The sequence below is a fragment of the Cuculus canorus genome, chromosome 28 (genome assembly GCF_017976375.1).
Source record: "Cuculus canorus isolate bCucCan1 chromosome 28, bCucCan1.pri, whole genome shotgun sequence".
NCBI classification, from domain to species: domain Eukaryota; kingdom Metazoa; phylum Chordata; class Aves; order Cuculiformes; family Cuculidae; genus Cuculus; species Cuculus canorus.
Window position 1 is genome coordinate 3238033 of NC_071428.1, and position 20460 is coordinate 3258492.

Genomic DNA, 20460 nt, shown 5'->3' on the forward strand with positions numbered 1-20460 from the left:
CCCATGACCTTAACTATTTGCTCTGACTTGTATCTTCCTTGATAGGTGACTAAAAATGGCTTGTTGGTCTAATTCACCAGCAATAACGTTAACTAAAGACAGACTCCTCCTCCTCCCCGCGCCCTGCCCTTCTCCGCAGTGAGGTCCCAGCAGGGTTCTCGGGGGGGTTTTCCCTTCCCTCCTTCCCACCGGGATGCCTTGGGTGCGATGAGCGGCAGAGGGATCCTTGCTGGCTTCTCCTGCCCTCAGCGTCCCACCCAGGAGAACCTGGTTGGATGCTAAACGGCTGTAGGACACCTTGCTTGCGTCGAGGTGCTGGGACCCAGCGTGGATCTCACCCAACGACCTGATTGTCCCTCCGGTGTAGGAGCAGCCAAATCCTTACAGGGAGCCTCAGGGTCCCCATCCTGCCATCACACCAAACGTTAACTTGGTGGCGAACCAGATCCTTGCAGGAGCTTTGAGATCTCCATCCTACAATCACACCAGGGTTTAAGGTCATGCTTAAAGACCAGCCCACCAAAATCGAGTCGTGGCCGTGCGTCCGTGCTTGCAGGATGGGACCTGGGCGCTCCTGGTTTCCCCTCGGCGCTCCTGGTTTCCCCTCGGCGCTGAAGGTTTCCCCTCGGCGCTGCTGGCCAGGCAGGGGAGCAGGTTGTTTCTGAGCATTTTTGGGTTGGTGGAGCCAAGATGGGGATCTGGTTGAGGACCCGACCATGCCTGGATGAGTGCTGGTGGCTGTCTCCCCTCAGCACTCATCCTTGGACACGGCTTCCAAGGGCGCGAGCGGTGGGACAGAGGGCAGGTCCCCAAACTTCTGGGTGAGACTCGAAGCGTAGCTGCATTGGAAGGTGCTGAGATCTTAGCAGGAGACTTCCAGGTCCAAGCAGGCTCAGACCCTTAAGGATGGGATGGACTTGGTGCCCAACGCCCCGGCTCAGCGCCGCGCTGGGATTTACGTATGTGCTTTGCCAAATGGCTGTTGACTCCAAACCCAAGGAGCAGGTGCTTTGCCGAACCTGCAGCCTTGTGGATGGGACCTCCATGAAGGCATCGGAGCTTTGGGAGCACCATCTCCCCGGGCTCGGCGCTGTGTGGAGATGGGATGAAGGTGGCTGTGGGGTGTTGGGCAGTTGTGGGGCGATGCCTTCGCCTCTCCCCACATCCCGCTGGCTCCGATCGGCGTTTGCCGTGGTGGGACGAGGACTCCTGGAGAAGGGACGATGCTTGGGGAGAGGGCGACCAACCAGAACAAAGGGAAACAGAGGGCGAAAGTAATATCATGCTGTGATGTCATCCTCATCGACATAAATTATATAGAGAATAGTGTGTATTATAATACAGAACGAAAGAAAAAAGAAGAACCAAAATTGGATTTATATTTAATGAGGAGATACTATAAAAATATCTTGTTCTAGCTCCCATTTCCAAAAATATTTTTCAGCTGGAGGGATATCTATTATTTTTTTTCTCTTTTCTTTCTTTCTTATAAAAAAAAAAAAAAGAAATAATCTCCATACGTACAAAGGCTCAGACTGTTAAATATTGTGAACCTCTGAAATCCAAACGCTCCAACCTGTTTCTTTGCTATTTGAAGGGTTTATTTTGATGCATTTACTGGTGTTTTTTAAAGAGAGAGAGAGGAGGGAAAAAAAGACTTAAGATTTTAAAATTAGAACATTTCTTTATAATTTAATATTCTATTTTAATAAATGCATTTATTACATGTAAATGTAGCAAGGAACTGGGCTAATAAAAATACTTTTTATTAGGTAATTTATTATAAGAAAAAAGGATATTTTATTTTATGATAAAGTGATCCTTAAAAGTTTAGAAGGTTTAGAATATATGTAGGTTAAAAAATACATTTGTATCCAGAGTATTGCTTAAAAAGTGTTTTTAATATATGTTTCCTTTTTTGTGTGTGCGTGTGTGTATGTAAAAGGTGATAGTTATGGTGCAGATAGCCCTTTCCAGAAATAAGGAATTAACACAGTTGGATGTATTTAAGACAAATAAAAGAAAGAAATAGAATAAGGTAATTAAAACCCAGAGAAATAGAAGAGAAAACCACTAAGACTCAACCCCCCCGTCTTGGGGTTGCTCTGTCTCGCCAATCCCTTTGGAAAGGCTCCGGGTCTGGGTGTGCTGAGGTGGTTTTGAGGGCTTCGAGGACCTGGATGGGGAACCTTCCGAGCATCTCATGAGCTCCTGTTGCTCCCACTGCCCGTGATTTGCTCTCACCGTGGGCTTTGGGGCAGCTTGGGAAGAGGTTGGGCGCTCTTGAGAAGTTGAGCTTGCGTTCCTCGCCTCTCCAGCCCTCGTTTTTCTTGCCAACCCTTCAACCCTGTCTCATCCCAGGGAGCTTTGCCATTGATTCCGTTCCCAGCAGGGTTTCGGAGAGCCCTGTAGAAAACTCTTTCATGTCGAAGGCGAGAGGATTTATGGTCTTGCCAGGAGGGATCGGCAGCCGCTGCCAGCTCGGACCTCCCCAAGCTGAGAACGTGCTGGCAGGGCTGCTCTGGGGACACCATGGGTGGTTGCCGTCCGTTGCCTGCCTTTCAGCGTTGGCTCCGTGTCTTTCTGTGGCTGAGCAGGCTGCGGGGATGGGAATCTTTTGTCCCAGCATTCAGACCAAGTTTGACCTTCCCATCATTTGTTTGGAGCTGAGGGCTTGTGAGGGACTGGTGGACCATCGTCCTTTTGGAGCTGAGGGCTTGTGAAGGGACTGGTGGACCATCATTCGTTTGGAGCTGAGGGACTGGTTCAGCATTGTCCTTTTGGAGCTGAGGGACTGGTTCACCATCACCTTTTTGAAGCTGAGGGCTTGTGAGGGACTCATTCAGCGTTGTCCTTTTGGAGCTGAAGGCTTGGCGCTCCGCTGCAGCAGCTTTGGGCTTGTACCTGGTGCTCCAAGCAGCCAAGGATGTGACAGGATCCAAGAGCTCCTGGCCAGCTTTGCTCTCTCCTAGATCCATAAAGCCCTTTCCGCTCCCAACGAGCCAGCGTGGGCTTGGCTTGGGACAACCTGGAATGAGCAGTGTCCCCTTTCCAACTGGAGGAGCTTGCAAAGCCCATGCTTTAATCCAGGAGAGCACTTGAGCGTGTGCTTAGCCTCAACCCGATCCCTGAATCCCACAAGATCTTGGTCCTGAGCAACCTGGAGCTGGAGAGCCCGAGGGTCCCGTTCCTCCACCCCTTCCCAAAGCAGCAGGAAGACGGGAGGCGCTTCTGCTCTGTTGCCTTTCAAAGAAGCATTTGAAAAGAAGACTTTTGTTTGTTTGTTTGTTTGTTTTTAACCAAAAAAGGAGAAGAAGAAAAAAAAGAAAAGTTGATGGGTATTAAGAAAAAAAGTTAATAATAATAATAATAAACATTCAAATTTATTTCATATAATCCTAGAGTAAAGATTAAAAATAAAATTAACTAGTTCAAATAGTAGATGCTATCCATATTGTTTAATCTATAGTAGAGCCAAGTGATCCCAGACAGAGCGGAATGTAAAATAAACTTGGAAACAGGATCAGTTTTTAACATCCCCAGAAATTCCATCTTTTTTTTTTTTTTTTTTTTTTGGGGGGGTCCTATTTTTTCTGCAGCGAACAAAGAAAAACGAACGAAAGCCTAACGAACCGACAGCCCAGCGCCTGATACCTTCTGCAGTCAAAGTCTTGAAGTTATTTTTATAGGCGGGAGGGTGGGAAGAAAAAGGATCTGATAATATGTATTTTTTAAAAGATTTGGGGGTTTACGTTGCTTTGTTTAATAAAACTACAAAGATTTGGCTACTCACGGAACAAAAAAAATTAGGTTTTAGGCCGTTATTTTTGCCTTATTCTGACCTCCAGCCGCGTGCTTGGAGGGTGAAATTTCTGAGTTAAGTTCAAAGTTGCCGTTATTTTGCTCGTGTTGGTTTTGCTTTTGGAACTCCACCCCCCAAAGGTGTTGGAAGGTCCTCAGGATGGGCTGATGGGCCCAGAGCTGGGTGGGATAAGAAAGGACAATTGGCTCGAGTCCCCTCTTTAAGGTGACAGAGCTGGAAGGCAGCGAGGTGCTGGGGCGTGGGGCTCCTCCGGCATGTCCGTAAGTTCGGCTTTCTGCTCTCGGAGCCGGGCAGGAGACCCAGGACCTTCAGGTTGGTTCGTTCCCTTTGCGGTTTCGGTATTTTGTTGGTTCTCTCTCAACCTGGTGAGGAATCGCACCGGGGAGACAATGTGCACTCTTGTGTAGCGACCGGCGTCTTTGGGGATGCTGGATTTAGCTCGGCGAGTGGTTTTTTTTCGTGCTGGAGCAATTGTTCAGCCTCAAATCCTTGGATTCGAGTGCTGCGGGTGCAGTGTTTGCAGCCGGCTCTGCTGGAAGGTTCTTCCCACGGCAGTGCTGGACCAGAGCATCCCTGAACCCGCAGCGTTGTCTGCCTCGTGTCACGGTCCCATCCTGCTCTTGGGATGGTGACATCCGTGCCAAGAGCCTGGTTTTCATCTCACTACCATGAGAGTGGTGAGACACTGGAACAGGTTGTCCAGGGAAGCTGTGGCTGCCCCATCCCTGGAGGTGTTGAAGACCAGGTTGGATGGGCTCTTGGGCAGCCTGAGCCAGAGGGAGGTGTCCCTGCCCATGGCAGAGGGGTTGGAACTGGATGATCTTTAAGGTCCCTTCCAACCCAAACTATTCTATGAGTCTATCTACGAGGAGACCGTGCTGTGCGTTGGGTTCTACAGGTAGACTTGAGTCCTTGTGATGCTGAAAGGAGTGAACTGAGCTCTGTTCGCACTGAGAAGAGCTTCTCTGCTGAGGGCAGAGCCGCTTTGGGGGCAGGAGACATCCCATGCCCCCAGTCAGTGGCGTAAACCCTGCTCTTTACATCCCAAAGCCAGGCCAGCACATCTCTCCAAAGCTTTTCACTGCACCAAAATCACCGTTTACACTCTATAACTCAAAAAGAAATGACCTTCGCGTCAACTCCGTTATTCTTAGAGAAACAGAGCGTTGCAAAGCAAACACTCTTGAAAGGTGGTTTTACCTCTGGGTTTAGCTGTTGCTCCTCTCCTCCGTGGCGTGGCTCAGCCGTAGCGAACCCAGGGATGTCCTGCACTTCAGGAACATCCACAGGGATCCCAAAGCCTTTGAGAAACACAGCGGCCGCCCCTCGCTCATCTGCTTTCGGGGCGGGTGGAGGCGGTCGCTTTACCAGCATTCCTTCAGCAAAGCCATGCAATAGGTTAGGACAGGAAACGAAGACAGTTCTCATTCGGTTTCTGCGTTATAGCACTGTGAATCAGCGATCACTCCCCGAGAGCCTTCCCGCTTTCGGAAAAGCAGGGCACGACGTCTCCTGCGCTTTCGGAGGGGGGTTCGTGCTTGGTGGAATCGAGCGCCTGGTCCTTCCCTTTGCAGGGGTGGCGAAGGCGGCTGTTTGCTCTTTCATTTTTGTTTTACCTCATTTATTTTTTTCTTTGGTTTTTTTGATACTTGAAGAAGAGTCAGTGGTTGACATTGGACAGTGATGCCCTGGACTGGAGAGTGGATGCACTTTATAGTCACTTGGATACTGATAGTGGAGTCCCATCCTGCCTCTGCCAAGGTTTCCTTGGTGTCAGCACGGGCAGGAGCAGAGCCAGGATGGGTTGGTTCTTCCAAAAAAATAAACCTTTCTAGGATATTAGGGAACAATCTGTATTGTCTTGTGGGTTTTCACATACTGTAGAAACTCAAAGCTCATTCTGCCGTCGGTTGACCTGGTGGAACATTCAGCCACGAGCGCTGGGCTTCACTTTTGTCCACGCTGGAGATGGTGGAGGTCGGGCAGCTCCTGGTGGAGCTCACCCGTGTCAATGGGGTTACTCTACTGGAATCTGAAGTTGGTTTAGCCCTGGCAGGCTGCGGCGTTGCTGCTGGATCCACTCCAGCATCGCTTCGAGGCTGCTAATGGAGCAAATTGAAAGTCACCCCCTTCCCCAGTAAAGTGACACTGATGGAAAATCTGGAGTTTTTCCACTGGTGTCCTCCTAGGGATTAAAAAACTGAAGTCACCCTCCACCGGTGGCCGCAGGCAGCTGACGGCAGGGTGTGTTTTCTGATCTTGCGATGATGTTTTTGAGATAACTTGCAGAGAAACGGAGCGGCGAGCAGAGCAGCGTGCGTGGCCACGGAGATCTTCTCTTGGCTCCCCGGAGCTGGGATGATGAAACCCGGTCGCTGGCTGCTTTGGGAAACCATCAGCACTTTTTTTTTCCCTTTTTTCTTATGAATTCTGTTCAAAATAATTGTAAAAAAAAGGGAAAAGAAAAAAAAAAGTACAAAACCAGGGGTAAACACCTGTTTTCTTGTTGTCCTGGGTTAAAAGCAGCGTTGAACGAGCATGAAAGGCTGTGGGCATGAGCGCTGGGGGATCCCAAACCGGATCTGTTGGAGGTGGGGTTGCGGCAGAGGCTGTTCGTGCTGCGGAGCTGACTCCGATCCCAGCGCCGGGCGAACCAAGGACGTCCCCAGGGATGCCCAGAGCAGCCCCCGGGCGTCCAGCTGCACGGTTGGGAGCCTTCGGGGCTGCGGAGGCTTTCCTGCGGCTCTGCCGTGGTATCAAAGAGATCCAGACTGCAGCCCTGTGCCGTCGGGACCCTGGCAAAGCATCTCCGGTGGGATTTGGAAGCCGTGAGCTCAACCAAAAGCCAAGCCAGCGGGAATCATCATCTTGACGGCTTCCAAGGCAAACGCAGCGCTCTGTCAGCCCTTCGTGGCTTTTGCTTGACCAATAACCACCTTCGCTCGCTCTCATCTTCGCTCCAAAAAAGAAAACACTGTACAAGTTGGTGTGTATCCGCTTTCCCCCGGCTCCGGGTGCAGGCACACACGGTTCTCCTCCACGGTTCTACCAACCTCTCGCGCTGAGCCAGCCGGCCAAACGGTGCCCGGCGTTCGCCCTGCCTTGTGTAGCCCTTCCATTTCAAATCCATTCCCTCTTATGTTGTGTTTGCTTTTGATTTTTTTTTTTTGCTTTTATATTTCTCTCGGTTTTTTTTTCCTTTTAACGTCATAGGAAACCTGTAGTCGGGATTGTTACTATTGGAAACCGATCACATGTTCCATCCCAGGTATTTTTTCATCTCTCCGGCGTTACGCAAAAAAAAAAACAAAAAAAAAGAAATAAAAGCCTGAGAGAGAGATATAACCGAAAATAGAAGTAGAGTTAGGCTCGTTGTCTGAGTTTTGAGGCATATAGTATAAGGGGAGAAGGTAAAAAAAACGTTAAAATAAAATAAAAAATTAAAATAATGATGTTGCACAACTTGTAGAAAACAAAGAAGGGAAAGGGTTAATGTATTAAATGTGCTAAATTACATTAAGAACTTAATTTTATTAAAGTATTATTACTTAAGAAACTCGGTGGCTGCTCTTGGTTTCTCTCTTTTTTGCGCTGTAAGAGGGTGGTTGGGCGCGGGACCCCGGCTGGGATGGGGTGGTGAGGCCGTAACCTCCTTCTGCCACCTCTCCCGGGGCTCCTGCTGAGTTTCTTGCCTTTAGGAACACTAAATTAAGGGTTAATTAGTGCAAAGGAGTTTAATTTGCAAGGTTACCGCCTTCTCTCCCACCCGGTCCTGGTGTCAGTTCTGGGCCTTGGGTGCAAACCTGAGCCTGGTTTTACTCTTCCCACTACTTCATTCCAGCTGAAACCATGTAAAAGAAGGACCTGGGGGTGTTGGTTGAGTGACCATGAGCCAGCGGTGGCCCAGGGGGCCAAGAAGGCCGATGGCATCTCGGCTTGGATCAGAAACAGCGTGGCCAGCAGGGCCAGGGAGGGGATTCTGCCCCTGGACTCGGCACTGGTGAGGCCGCACCTCGAATCCTGGGTTCAATTCACTCCAAGGAGGATGTTGAGGCTCTGGAGTGTGTCCAGAGAAGAGCAACGAAGCTGGGGAAGGGGCTGGAGAACGAGTCTGACGAGGAGCGGCTGAGGGACCTGGGGGTGTTCAGCCCTGAGAAGAGGAGGCTGAGGGGAGACCTTATTGCTCTACAGCTGCCTGAAAGGAGAGTGTAGAGAGGAGGGAGCTGAGCTCTTCTCCCAAGGTGATAGGACAAGGGGGAACGGCCTCAAACTGCGCCAGGGGAGGGTCAGACTCGACATCAGGAAGAAGTTCTTCACTGGAAGGGTCATGAGACCCTGGCAGAGGCTGCCCGGGGAGGTGGTGGAGTCCCCATCCCTGGAGGTGTTTAAAAGACGGGTAGACGAGGTGCTCAGGAACATGGTTTAGTGTCAGATGGGAATGGTTGGACTCGATGATCCAAGAGGTCTTTTCCAACCTGGTGATTCTATGATTTTATGAAAAGCTGGAAAACCTGGATCAAAACTGAGCTGCCGAGCCCGAAAGCGTCTCAAAATGAACCCATCATCCCGCACGTGCCAGCGCCTGGCTGGATGGCACAGCTGACGGCAGCAAGCCCTGAGGGACTCTTGACTCAACCCCTGTCCCTCTGCGGAGCCGGGAGCCGGATCCTTCCCCCTGGCACCCACCTTTCCTGGTGGTGGGGCTGGCGTCACCTCTTGGCACCAGGTTTGGGCACGGGCAGATGGTGCCGCGGGAGGGGTTGGCGCTTGGCGATTCCAGCTGGACTGTGCATTCCCAGGTCTCTCCCAGCTGGTGTGGGCAAAGGGTTGAGCCCAGCTGGGGGTAAAATGACTGTCACTTGCCTAGGGACAGCCTCCAGGGATGTTGGCCAGGGATGAATGGTTTTGAGCTGAAAAAGGGGAGACTGAGATGAGATCTTAGGAAGAAATATTTTGCTGTGAGGGTGGGGAGGCCCTGGCCCAGGGTGCCCAGAGCAGTGGTGGCTGCCCCATCCCTGGAGGGGTTCCAGGCCAGGTTGGATGGGGCTTTGGAGCCCCTGAGCCAGTGGGAGGTGTCCCTGCCTGTGGCAGGGGTGGCACTGGATGGGCTTTGAGGTCCCTTCCAACCCAAACCATTCCATGATTCTAAGAGTCCAGCTGGAGCTGGTCCCCATGTGGCACGGCCAATTTTGCACCCTCGTGCTGTTCCAGTGCCACGGCAGCAGGATCCAACCTGTCCCTCCGAGCCTTTACTCCAGTCTCTCCTCTCCCACCTCCCTGTGAGATGCCCCCTTTGCGCAGGCGACTATCGCACCTTCCTCCCTGTCCCTCCTCCTCCTCCTCCTCCCTTCTCACGCCCTTCGTGCTTTGGGGATGCTGTTCCACATCCAAGCGGGCAGAGGGGTGAGGCTGGAGCTGATGCAGTTCCTGCCTCAAGGAAGGAGGAGCAGATAAACCAGCCTCCAGCAGCGACTTTATTTGGAGGTTATGCCCAAATTCCTCTTTCATCGATAAATCGCAAGACCCCGGCACAGCCAAGTGTGATGGGGTGACCAGAGGGAGGTATGGAGATCCAGAGCACCCCCAAACCCAGTGCTGTGATGGGGGAATGAGCTCCAGGCACTGGGGTTCATGGGAAGGGACAGGTCCCCACGGCGCCTGCACCCCTCCATCGACACCTGCCCATCACCCCTGGACTGAGGCACTGGGCTCAGCCCAGTGTGTCTCAGCAACTGGGATGTGCCCACCCTGGGAGGTCCTCCTGGGGCAGTGGGATGGGGCTACTGTCACCCTTGGGTGCAGCAACCGCTCCATCCCATGTCATCCAGGTCCCCAGAGCAGCCTCAGGGTCCCCACGGCGCTGCCCTCCCACCCCGAGAGGCAGAGAGAATGACCAGGTGCCCACCCTCAGCATCCCATCCCTGCCCTCACCCCACCAAAACCCCAGGACCCCCCATTGTCCCCTCTCTGGGGCTCTCCCAAAGGCCCCCCAGGTCCCTGCTCCGGCCCCTCTGCTGGAGCTGTGCCACAGGGAGACCTCAGGGTGCTCAGAGCGTGGAAAACAAGGTCCTTGGAGGCACAAACAGGGAGTCACTCCACACTGGGGTGTCCCAGCAGCACCCACAGGCACACCCAACCCTTCAAGGGGTTGGGTGCAACCGACTGGGCAAGAGAAGGGTGCAACCAGTGTCCCCCACCCCATCGCGAAGGGCTGCACCCAAGGGTGCTGCAAAAACACGGCATCAAACAAGGGAGTCGCGGCGTTTGGGCTTGGCCGGTGCCACCCCGAGTCACCCGGTGACTGCGCCTTCAGGGCTGGAGGAAGCAGGGACACGGGAGGCTGGCACACCCCGAACCGTGCCGAGAGAAAGGGGAGACTCTGATGCTTTCCCACCCCACCCCCCAATTTGTGTAGGTCCTACAGAAACCCATGGAGCGCACGCAAGAGCAGCGGTGCAGAAGCAGCCCCGTCCCGGGGGCTGCAGCGAGCAGAGGTAGAGGGTGAGAAAGGCGATGCCACCGCGGGCTGAGGGTTATCGGGGCGCAGGGGACACCCCGAAGGGCTCAGATGTTCTGGCAGCACGGTGCCTGCCTGCTCTCCTGCTGCGTGGGCAGCACCCGAATGGGCTCGATGGTGGTAGTGGGACCAAACTCCGACTCCGGCTGCCCACTGATCTGCCTCTGTGACACGATGCGGTAGATCTCTGCCGGCAGAGAGAGAGAGAGAGAGAGAGAGAAGGGAAGAATAAACTTTTCAAGTAGGTATTGCAGTAGGAGACCTTCCTCTTCGCCAAAGACACAGCTCAAGAGGTGCAATTGCCTGCAGCTCCCCAGTCAGGGGGGAAGGATCCCACCCCAGAATGTGCAGCCACGTCCCCAGTGGGGTCCTGGGAGGACACGGGGTCCAAAACATGAACCTGTTAGAGGACATGGAGCTGTTGGAGCGAGTCCAGAGGAGGCCATGGAGATGATCCGAGGGATGGAGCATCTCCTGTATGAGGACAGGCTGAGAGAGTTGGGATTGTTGAGCCTGGAGAAGAGAAGGCTCTGAGGAGACTTTAGAGCAGCTTCCAATGCTGAAAGGGGCTCCAGGAACGCTGGGGAGGGGCTCTGGATCAGGGAGTGCAGGGAGAGGACAAGGGGGAATGGTTTTGAGCCAAAAGAGGGGAGATTGAGATGAGATCTTGGGGAGAAATGTTCTCCTGTGAAGGTGGGGAGGCCCTGGCCCAGGTTGCCCAGAGCAGTGGTGGCTGCTCCATCCCTGGAGTGGTTCAAGGCCAGGTTGGATGGGGTTTGGAGCCCCTGAGCCTGGGGGAGGTGTCCCTGCCCATGGCAGGGGTGGGACTGGAGGGGCTTTGAGGTCCCTTCCAGCCCAAACCATTCCATGATTCTAAGATTCTAAAACCATCTCCATTCCATCCGCCCACTTTCCAGGTTGGCCCTTACCTGAGAGGATGTTGTGGAAAGCTGTCTCCACGTTGGTGGAATCCAGAGCAGATGTCTCAAGGAAGGACAGCCCGTTCTTCTCTGCAAGGACAGGGTGAGCTCAGGCGACTGCCGTGAGCTGCAGCAGCCCTGGGGTGGAATGGGACGGGGCAGGGTCGGGGGATACCTGCAAAGCTCCTGGCCTCATCGGTGGGCACGGCCCGCAGGTGCCGCAGGTCACTCTTGTTGCCCACCAGCATGATGACGATGTTGGCATCAGCGTGATCCTGCAGCTCCTTCAGCCAGCGCTCGGCGTTCTCATAGGTTAGGTATTTAGCGATGTCGTAGACGAGCAGAGCTCCTACTGCTCCCCGGTAGTATCTGGGGGACACCGAGAGGACAGGGTCACCGCAGGGTCCTCATTGAGGGACACGGGTGGGGAGTAGGGCAACTCACGCTGAGGTGATGGCCCGGTATCGCTCCTGCCCGGCTGTGTCCCAGATCTGAGCCTTCACGGTCTTGTTGTCCACTTGAATGCTCCTCGTAGCGAACTCCACCCCGATGGTACTCTTGCTCTCCAAGTTGAACTCATTGCGGGTGAAGCGGGAGAGGAGGTTGCTCTTCCCCACCCCAGAGTCCCCGATGAGCACAACTGGGGGGGCACAAGCACAGCGTCAGCCCCTCCCCTGCAAAGGCATTTTCATCTTGCAGTGTCCACCACCCCAGCCTGGCAGGGATCAGGGACCTCCCCGTGCATCTCCACCCCAGACCTCAACTCTGTTTCATCCATGGAGAAGCTGCAACGACCGAGCTGAGCTTGAAGAGCAGGACCAGCATCCTCGCTCATCCCAGAAAATACGCCTTGAGAGGATTCCTGCCATTGCCCGGAAGTGGCTGAGGGTTTCCTTCCAAGCACTGAGGGCAGGAAGGAATCTAGATTGAGAGGAGATCTTCGGAAGAAATGTTCTCCTACAATGCTGGGGTGGCCCTGGCCCAGGTTGCCCAGAGTAGTGGTGGCTGCCCCATCCCTGGAGGGGTTCCAGGCCAGGTTGGATGGGGTTTGGAGCCCCTGAGCCAGTGGGAGGTGTCCCTGCCCATGGCAGGGATGGGACTGGGTGGGCTTTGAGGTCCCTTCCAACCCAACCCATTCCATTACTCTATGATGCGTGCAACCATGTGCTCAAAAGAGGCAGAAAACCAGAGCCAGGACGTGCGTGGAGATGACCAGACCAGGGAGGCCAAGCAGAAGTGAGGCCCCTATTTCCAGCCCAAGCTCCAACCCTGAGGGCACACAAGAGGACTTAAAGATGTGGTTTCAAAGGAAGCATCCTCCTCCTCCTCCACTGCTGGTCCAGCCCATGAGCCAGGAAGTCCCCAGATGCGCGGTAGCTGAACGCGTTTGCCGCCTGTCCCAATCTGACTGGTTCCTGTAAAACCTGGCACAACAGGCTCTGGGGAGGCTTTATCACGCACCTCCCCTATCAAGTTTGTTGAGTTTATGACTCAACGGGGTTTGATTTGCTTCTAATTCCCGCTCCCCTTGCCGGTTCTGCTCCTTCTCCAGGTACGCTCAAACGCAACCTGCTTCACTTCACCCACCCTGGTGGAACCAAGCTTGGGAGATGCTTCTCCTCACCAGGATCAGGATTGTGACCAGTGGCACATCTGCACTCACTCAAGTAGCCACCATCCTGCAAGGATCGTGCCCCGATAACTCCTTCCCCATCAGCTCCAGCTCATAGGATCCTGGTCCTTTGCACGGGCCGGGATGCAAAGCCTCCGACAACGCCGTCACCCCTTTGCCAAAAGCCTTCTTGCAGGGCACTCAGTAAATTGTGTCCCTCCAGAAGGCCCAACGGCACATGGAGCAGTTCCCTGGAATCACTGAGGGCAGCTGGAAGGCACTGGAGCCTTGCTGGGAATCGCTGTGGCCAGCACGGAGGGAAGGGTGTCTCCTCCATGCAGCGCTGGAAGCCACTGTGGGCAACGTGGAGGACCAGGAGGACCAAGAGAGACTGAGCCACCCTGGTCAAATGGATAGAAAAATGCAGGCTCGGTTCGTTAAGGCTTCCTGAGCCTCAACGCTTTGATCTGGGCTTGGCCTTTAATCAACGGGAAGTTGTCACTTCCCTTGACTCAACTGCCGCGTCCCCGATCCCGGCAGTGCCGTGCTCCTGTCTGCAGCCCCGAGCACTTCCATGGCCCAGGGACAGGAGGGCAGCACAGGCAACGCCTGCAGGAACCCAGGCTTCCAGGAGGCAGCAGGGGAAACTGAGGCATGAGTGTACTGTGGTTGCATCACCACTGCATACCAGTATTAGTAGGGGAAAGCCTTGGGAAGGCAGGGAAGAGGATGGAGGAATTATGGAATGGGTTGAGTTGGAAGGGACCTCAAAGCCCATCCAGTCCCACCCCCTGCCATGGGCAGGGACACCTCCCACTGGCTCAGGGGCTCCAAGAACCATCCAACCTGGCCTGGAACCCCTCCAGGGATGGGGCAGCCACCACTGCTCTGGGAACCTGTTCCAGGGCCTCCCCACCCTCACAGGAGAACATTTCTCCCTAAGATCTCATCTCGATCTCCCCTCTTGCAGCTCAAAACCATTCCCCCTGGTCCTGTCCCTGCCCTCCCTGATCCAGAGCCCCTCCCCAGCTTTCCTGGAGCCCCTTTCAGTCCTGGAAGCTGCTCTAAGGAAGGGGCAGAGCCATCTCGTGTGGGCACACGGACCCCAAGGCCACAGCACGCTCCTCGTGCTCCTATGGGCTTTGCGCCACTCCAGGGCCGCAGGGAGGGGGTTGGACGGGACAGGGATCCAGCAGCTTCGGGAACAGCTCAATGCAGAGGGGGAACGCGCTCAGCCCCTTCCCCCTGAGCCTGGGGGGCAAGAGGGACTGGAGCAGCGTCCTCCACTCCATGCACAACAGCGCTTGAGGCTCTCAGCCCTCGGCGTCTCTGCTGGTGCAGAGAACACACATCCTGTGAGCGCTGCAGAAACATCCTTGGTGCATCCCATCCCACCCCAGCAGTGGGGATGGAAACAGCCTGGAGCTCCACACGGAAGCCCTGAGGAAAGGTCCAAGGAGCAACCATGCCCAGAGCTGTTTCTCATCTCCCTTAGGTCCCTCCAGCAGCTCTTGCCGCGAGCACAGCTGGAATTTGCGTGGTGCTTTGCAACAGGAGAAGGCAGCTGGTGCTCCCATCTCGGTGGAAATCAGGATCACGCCGCTTCGAGCAGTGACCATCTCCCGTTTCTCAGGGGAGAAGGTGGTCTCAGCAGAGCCGTCTAACCCAGAGAGCCTCACTCCGTGTCCCTGAACACTGCGACTCCCTTGGACTTTGCTTCTACTTCAGGAGGGATGAGCAGACCTTGCCTTCAAAACCAAGATCTCTTAATTTTGAGGGGCAACGGAGAGCCCAGGGCTGAGCTTCTCGGGGCTGTGACTCCTGGAGGATCTCAGAGAAAGGGTGGGAAGCACAGGAGGACAAGGGCCACCTCAGAGCCACAATGTTAGCACAACTCTGGGCGAGAAGAAAAGGACACAGCAGCCAAGGCACGACCCAGCTCCATCTGCATCAGACTTTCCCCCTCACCAGGTCCTAGAATAACTCCAGAAAGGAGGAGGATTTTCCTGGCCAGGGGCCAAGGGAGGTGTGCGAGGAACCGGGGTCTTCCGTTGTGTCGGTGGCTGGAATTACTTAGAGCCTTTCGGGGAGGCTGACTCAGAGCCGGCTGAGCTCACTCGCTTAGTTTTATTGCTCGGGAGGTTGTGATGGTGCCAAGTTGTCCCCTCGCTTCCCCCAGCGCCCGCTCCCACCACGGCACAGCAACCGGTGCAAGGGCAGAGCCGCTAACGGCAGGGAACGGCGCAGGTGGTTGGGATGGGGATGCTCTTCAGGGATGCTGGGCTCCTGCCGCCGGGAAAACCAACTCAGCACCATCCTCTCTTCCACACCAGAGAGGTCACACCATGACCAGCACTGGGAAGGACAACTCTGGAGCCCTGGATGCTTTCCCTTAACTGCAGCCAGGTCAGCAGCACAGCTTTTCTCTCTCGGAATCGCTCTCTCAGCGCACAGTACCACTCCTCTCCCCCCAACTACGCAGAGGGGAACACCCAAACCTGCTCAGAGGGTCACAGTGCCGCACAGAGCAGCTTTCCCCACCGCTCCAGCCTCTTCCAAGCAAGGGCACGGCTACTCCTGGATGCTGCACCCATGTGGGGGCTCCAGTATCCCTCGCAGCACTAACGAGCTGTTTTAATTAGCACTAAACTAGCCGCAGACCAGCTTCATGCAAACCCTTGGACCGCGGCAGCGTTTCGACCTCCACCCTGAGGCCACAGCACCACCGATATCCAGCGCTGAGGAGCACCCCAACAAGCCCAGGTCCCCAGCACTGGGAGCTGCATGCTGTATCCCAGTACAAACCAGAGCTCCAGCTCCGTTCCCAAGAGCTCCGCGCGGAGGTAGCAGCGGGCTGAGACCGAGCACAGCTCATTGCAGCCGCGGTCAGGGCGAGGCGGGTCGGGGCACCCACCTTTGAAGAGGTAATCGTACTCGTCGTCCTTGCCCCGCATCTCACCCAGCACCACAGCCTCGCTCCCACTGGGTTAACTGGGATTTCCGGGCCTTATCCAGCCCTGGCCGGGGCTGATCCCTGTGCACTCATTGGCGGTCACAGCCCTTCCTCCTCCACCCCCATTGGTGCTCAGGGTTGTCCATCACCGCTCAGGTGTGCTCACCTGGCCAGGTAAGGGGGGGGGGGCAGGTATGTGGCTGCTCCCATGGGTAGGGACAATTGGGATAAACCCCTCTGGCAGGACACGGCCGAGATGTGGTTCTTGGTGGTGGCAGAGCCCCCAGGGCTCTGCTCCCTGCTCAGCACCACCGTGCTCTCACCAGGGCGCTGAGGTGCACGGCATTGGCGTGTCCTCCTGTCCTTCAGCAGGAAAAGGCCACCAACAACAACTCATGGGCCACCGACCGATGGGGACAGTCCTCCGCGCCCCTGAGACGGGAGCCGGGCTGACAGATCTTGCACCATCCAAGGGGAAAGCAAGTGCCCAGCACAGGAGGAAGATACAGAGATATGGAAAGAGATGAAGAATCCGGCAGTAATTCTCCCGTTTCCAAGAGGTTTTGGATAACTGGTTGGGGCCAAGTCATGGTGCGGGCTGAGAAAGTGCCATCTGACCCCTAAAAGCCATCGCTGGTGGATTGGGAAAGGCTGTGTGGGCAGAAGGCACACAGGGACCACAGCACGGGGCTGGGCTCTTCGGGTGCTTGTGATCTCCAGCATGCCCTGGAGGTGGGGACCAAGGGATGGGACCACAAACACGCAGGAATTCCAGCTCAGCCAACCTGCGTTTCGCAAGTCCTTTAATGGTTGAGTCACCGTTGTGGTGGACACGGAGCTGCTCCTGCGCCCCTTGGCTCTGCACCGAGCCCCGTTCCACGTGCAGATGGGAGGGACCTTCTTGAGGTCCTACCACCACGCTTGTCCCATATCTGGGATGGGGATGAAGGTGTGCCGAGGGCTGAGCACTGCCACTTTGCTCCGTAGGGTTTGGGATGATGCTGGAGCAGTCAGAGACCTGCGGGGACGGCCACATCCCCAGCGTGTGGCACAGGGTGGACCCGCGGGAGCAACGCCACGGCCAGAGGCAGTCGGAGTGGCTCCTGGTGCTGGCACAATCCTGGCCGAGAAGGTCCTGGTTCCTTCCCAGCGGTGCCTGGGGTCTCTCAGTCCTCTGCACCGCAGCTCTGGAGGGGCGGAGGGATCCACACATGGTGCTGGTGCTGATCAGGGTCCAGCAAATACAAAGCAGACAGAGCAGAGCTCGCGGCATCGGCGCTTCCCACTGTTTATGGCAGAATTTGGCCACTGCTGGTCCGCACCGCACCAGGACGGGGGTGACACCATCTGTGCCGGTGGCCGGATGGATGGATGTTGGAAGCAGACCCAGCTCTACCCCACTGGCGTGTCCAGGGCTGGGGGGTCCCCGGGGGCACCCTGGGACGCGTGGCCGGCTCAGAGGGCCACGCAGCATGGGCGCTTCTCCGGCTGCGCCACGGCCGCGCTCTCCGGGCTCTCGTTGGTGAGTGACACCGTGTTGCTTTGGCTGCTCCTCTGCTTCTGCTGCTGCACTTTGTGGAAGATCTCTAGAGAACAAGAGGTGTTGGGGGGTCAGCCAAGGGTCCCCCAAGGGAAGCAGGGACAGCTTTGAGCCTGCAGCCCCCATTGATCGCCCACACTTGGCTCTCTTTGCCCTTGTGCAGCAGAGGGGTTGAGTTGAGGGGCACCAAGGGTGCAGCTCCCTGAGGTTGCGTCCTTCCAGTGCTTTGGGAACACCCTACGCTTGGGCAATTTCCTCTTGCCCAACCTGGGATTAGTGCCTCACCCCATACCGGAGCTGGCAGCTCGCCGGACAAGGCTCGGTCGGCACCGTACGGCCGCGCTCCTGCCCCAATGTCATTCCTAGAGAGGTCCTACTGGCCAAGCGTTGCCCATCTCCATCCCCGTGGCCCCCCAGGTTCTCGTGGCCGGTTCAGCAGCATGCTGGAGCCATTGAGTCAGGAGCTCAGGGCAACAGGAAGGGAAACCATGGATTACAGGGGGAGGAAAAGGAGCCCCCAGGGCTTTGGAGATGCCCCAGGGCTGTGAGAACAAAGCCATGGGGTGCGGAGAGTGAACCACCCAACGCAAAAGACCGGAAACCAAACCAGCCAGAAAGACAACAACGCTGAAACCAGCCCGAACGAGCTCACGTGGAGCAGGGCAGAGAAGACATCCTCTGCCCAGCCCTGTGTCTCCGGTAAGGAACCCCGTGACGCCCCAGGACCCTGCTGCATGTACCCTTCAGGATGGTCTCAAACGCCTGCTCGACGTTGGTGGAATCCAGCGCCGAGGTCTCGACAAACAGCAGCCCATTGTTGTCTGCAAAGAGAGACCCCCCCCAAGACAATGCCAACCCCAGCGAGGGCACAGCTCCATTCCTGAACCCGTTTAGAGATGTTTTTGGCCCACACTGGTGCAGGTCGCTGATCTCAGGGAGGATCCCCAGCCAGGGCGTCAGCCCGTACCTGCAAACATTTTCGCCTCCTCCATGGGCACCTCTCGAGCCTCCGCGAGGTCAGTCTTGTTCCCCACCAGCATGACAGTGATGTTGGCCTCGGCGTGGTCGTACAGCTCCTTCAGCCAGCGGTCCACCACGTTGTACGTCTGGTGCTTGGTGATGTCAAAGACAACCAGGGCACCTACGGCCCCTCGGTAATACCTATGGGAGAACCTCACCATCACCCCACGCTTTGGATACCCCCCACAACCTCCTCACCCATGGGGCTCCATGACGAGGGGGTCACCACCCAAGAACCACAGTTTCAAGCATCCCATCCTTACGCAGAGGTGATGGCGCGGTACCGCTCCAGCCCGGCTGTGTCCCAAATTTGAGCCTTCACCACAGCGTTTCCCACCGTGATGGTGCGGGTGGAGAACTCCACGCCAATAGTGGTGCGGCTGTCGTGGTTGAACTCGTTGCGGGTGAAGCGGGAGAGCAGGTTAGTTTTTCCCACCCCGGACTCCCCGATGAGGACAACTGCAGAAAGAAGGGAGAAAGCCCACCGGAGCTGTTGAGGAGGGGACAGAGCTTCTCCGAGACACTTGGTAGTCATTCAGAGAACCCTCTCTGACCAGCCAGCACCTCGTCGCCTTGGCACTGTGGTAGCCAAACCACCCAAACGGCCGGCACAGGGCATCCCTCACTGCCTGATGATCCCAGATGTGGGCACGAAGCCAGGCAGGTGCGACCTGGCATGGTCACCCCTTCAGCAAAAGGTGGTCCCATCCCCACGCCAGGAGCTCGCAACCCCTCACGTGCCCCTGAGCCACCTCGGCTGAGCCCACCCGTGTTCCCCATCTCCTGGTTCAGGGGAACGTTCAGGGGGAACGTTCAGCGCCGTTCAGGGGGTCCCAATCACCAGGTAACGGGGGGAGGATGAGCATGCCGGCAAGCCCTGGGTCACCCTGCTGTGGTGGCCACCCAGGACTGGCAGAACATCGAGCCTCTCCGTCTCCCAGGGGAGCACCGAGGTCCAGCAGGTCTGGACTGGAAGAGAGCTGGGACACCGGGACCTGCAGAACTCAAGCTGAGGAGCAAAAGGTTGTGCCCCATTTCTCCAGCCAAGGTTTGACCCCCATGTCCTCTGTGAGTGCCACCACCCAGGTCACTGCAGCAGAACGACTTTTAAACGCCCGTTGCTTTCTCTGGGCTCACACGGCGGTTCTCTCTCGCACACTCCCACTCAGCCCCCACCACACGCCAGCGATTCGCCCAGTGTCCCCCACGTTTGTGGCGCAGGATTGGATCTCCCTGTGCCTCTGTGGACCCCGTTCACCACCACTGACGTCGCTGCCGTGGGACACGACCACGAGCTGGCGCCTGCCCCCCAATCCCTTGACGCTTCCCAGCTCCCGGTGCACATCAGAGCTGTTGGGATGGTCAACAACATCCCAGTTTGGGCCACGGCAGCCTTGAGGGGGAATGCACCTCAGTTTCCTCCCCACAGCCCTGGACCTCCATCGCTTTTGGGGCCGGGGGTTCACGTGGAGATGAGGACTCACCCTTGAAGACAAAGTTATAATCCTCCTCGGCGCTGCCCATGGCGCTGCCGGCGCTTGGTTTCCTCCTTCCCGCTGCGGAGCCTCAAGCAGGCGGCGCGGGGCGGGACGAGAGGCACCCAGGGAGGCGATGGAAGGGGCAAAGGTTCCTCTGTGCCGGAGAGCGAGCGGGAAGCCAGCGAGACGTGGGGTCCAGGGAAAAGGAGTGGGATCTGGGGGAAGGACGCGAGGCCGCTTGGGTTGGCGATGCCGCTTGACTCAAGGGGTGGGACCGGGTGTCGCAGCGCAGGTTGGGCAGGTAGTGTCACCCCTGGGCCCGTCACGGGGTGGCCGGAGGAGGAGCTGGGACCTGATCCTGGCCGCTGCCAGCGCAGGGCAGGCTGGGCAGTGTTGGCAACCAAAGCCAGAGCAGAAACCCCAGCTCAGCCCAACTCCAACTGGTGCGAACGCGCCTTTCCTTCGCCTCTGCTGCCATCGTGTGAAAGTCGGGGAAAGCGGGGAAGGAAAAGAGCCTCCAGACACCTCAATTCAGCCAAGCGGAGGGCTCCGTTCCGTCGCACTCACTCCCTTTTGCCCTGGTTTTCCCCAAAGCAC

At 56.3% G+C, this 20460-nt stretch overlaps 2 protein-coding genes across 3 annotated transcripts; both read right to left on the bottom strand.

Annotated features, from left to right (window-relative positions):
* Positions 1-773: 773 nt before the first annotated feature.
* On the bottom strand, positions 774-15924 carry LOC104062854 (ras-related protein Rab-11A-like). The gene is made up of 5 exons (XM_054050648.1): positions 15787-15924; positions 11705-11900; positions 11436-11629; positions 11270-11350; positions 774-10527 (listed from the first exon to the last, which is right to left on the bottom strand). The coding sequence occupies exons 1-5, from the start codon at positions 15824-15826 to the stop codon at positions 10388-10390; spliced, it is 651 nt and encodes a 216-aa protein (XP_053906623.1). The 5' UTR covers positions 15827-15924; the 3' UTR covers positions 774-10387.
* A 681-nt stretch (positions 15925-16605) lies between these two features.
* RAB25 (RAB25, member RAS oncogene family) lies at positions 16606-20177 on the bottom strand. Of its 2 annotated transcripts, XM_009564964.2 has the most exons (5): positions 19870-20174; positions 18649-18844; positions 18333-18526; positions 18106-18186; positions 16606-17411 (listed from the first exon to the last, which is right to left on the bottom strand). In XM_009564964.2, exons 1-5 carry the CDS (start codon positions 19907-19909, stop codon positions 17281-17283), a joined length of 642 nt encoding a protein of 213 aa, XP_009563259.1. In that variant the 5' UTR covers positions 19910-20174; the 3' UTR covers positions 16606-17280. The 2 variants fall into 2 exon arrangements, with proteins under 2 accessions (XP_009563259.1, XP_053906736.1); XM_054050761.1 differs by lacking the exon at positions 18106-18186 and having other exon boundaries at positions 19870-20177.
* Between the last annotated feature and the right edge of the window lie 283 nt (positions 20178-20460).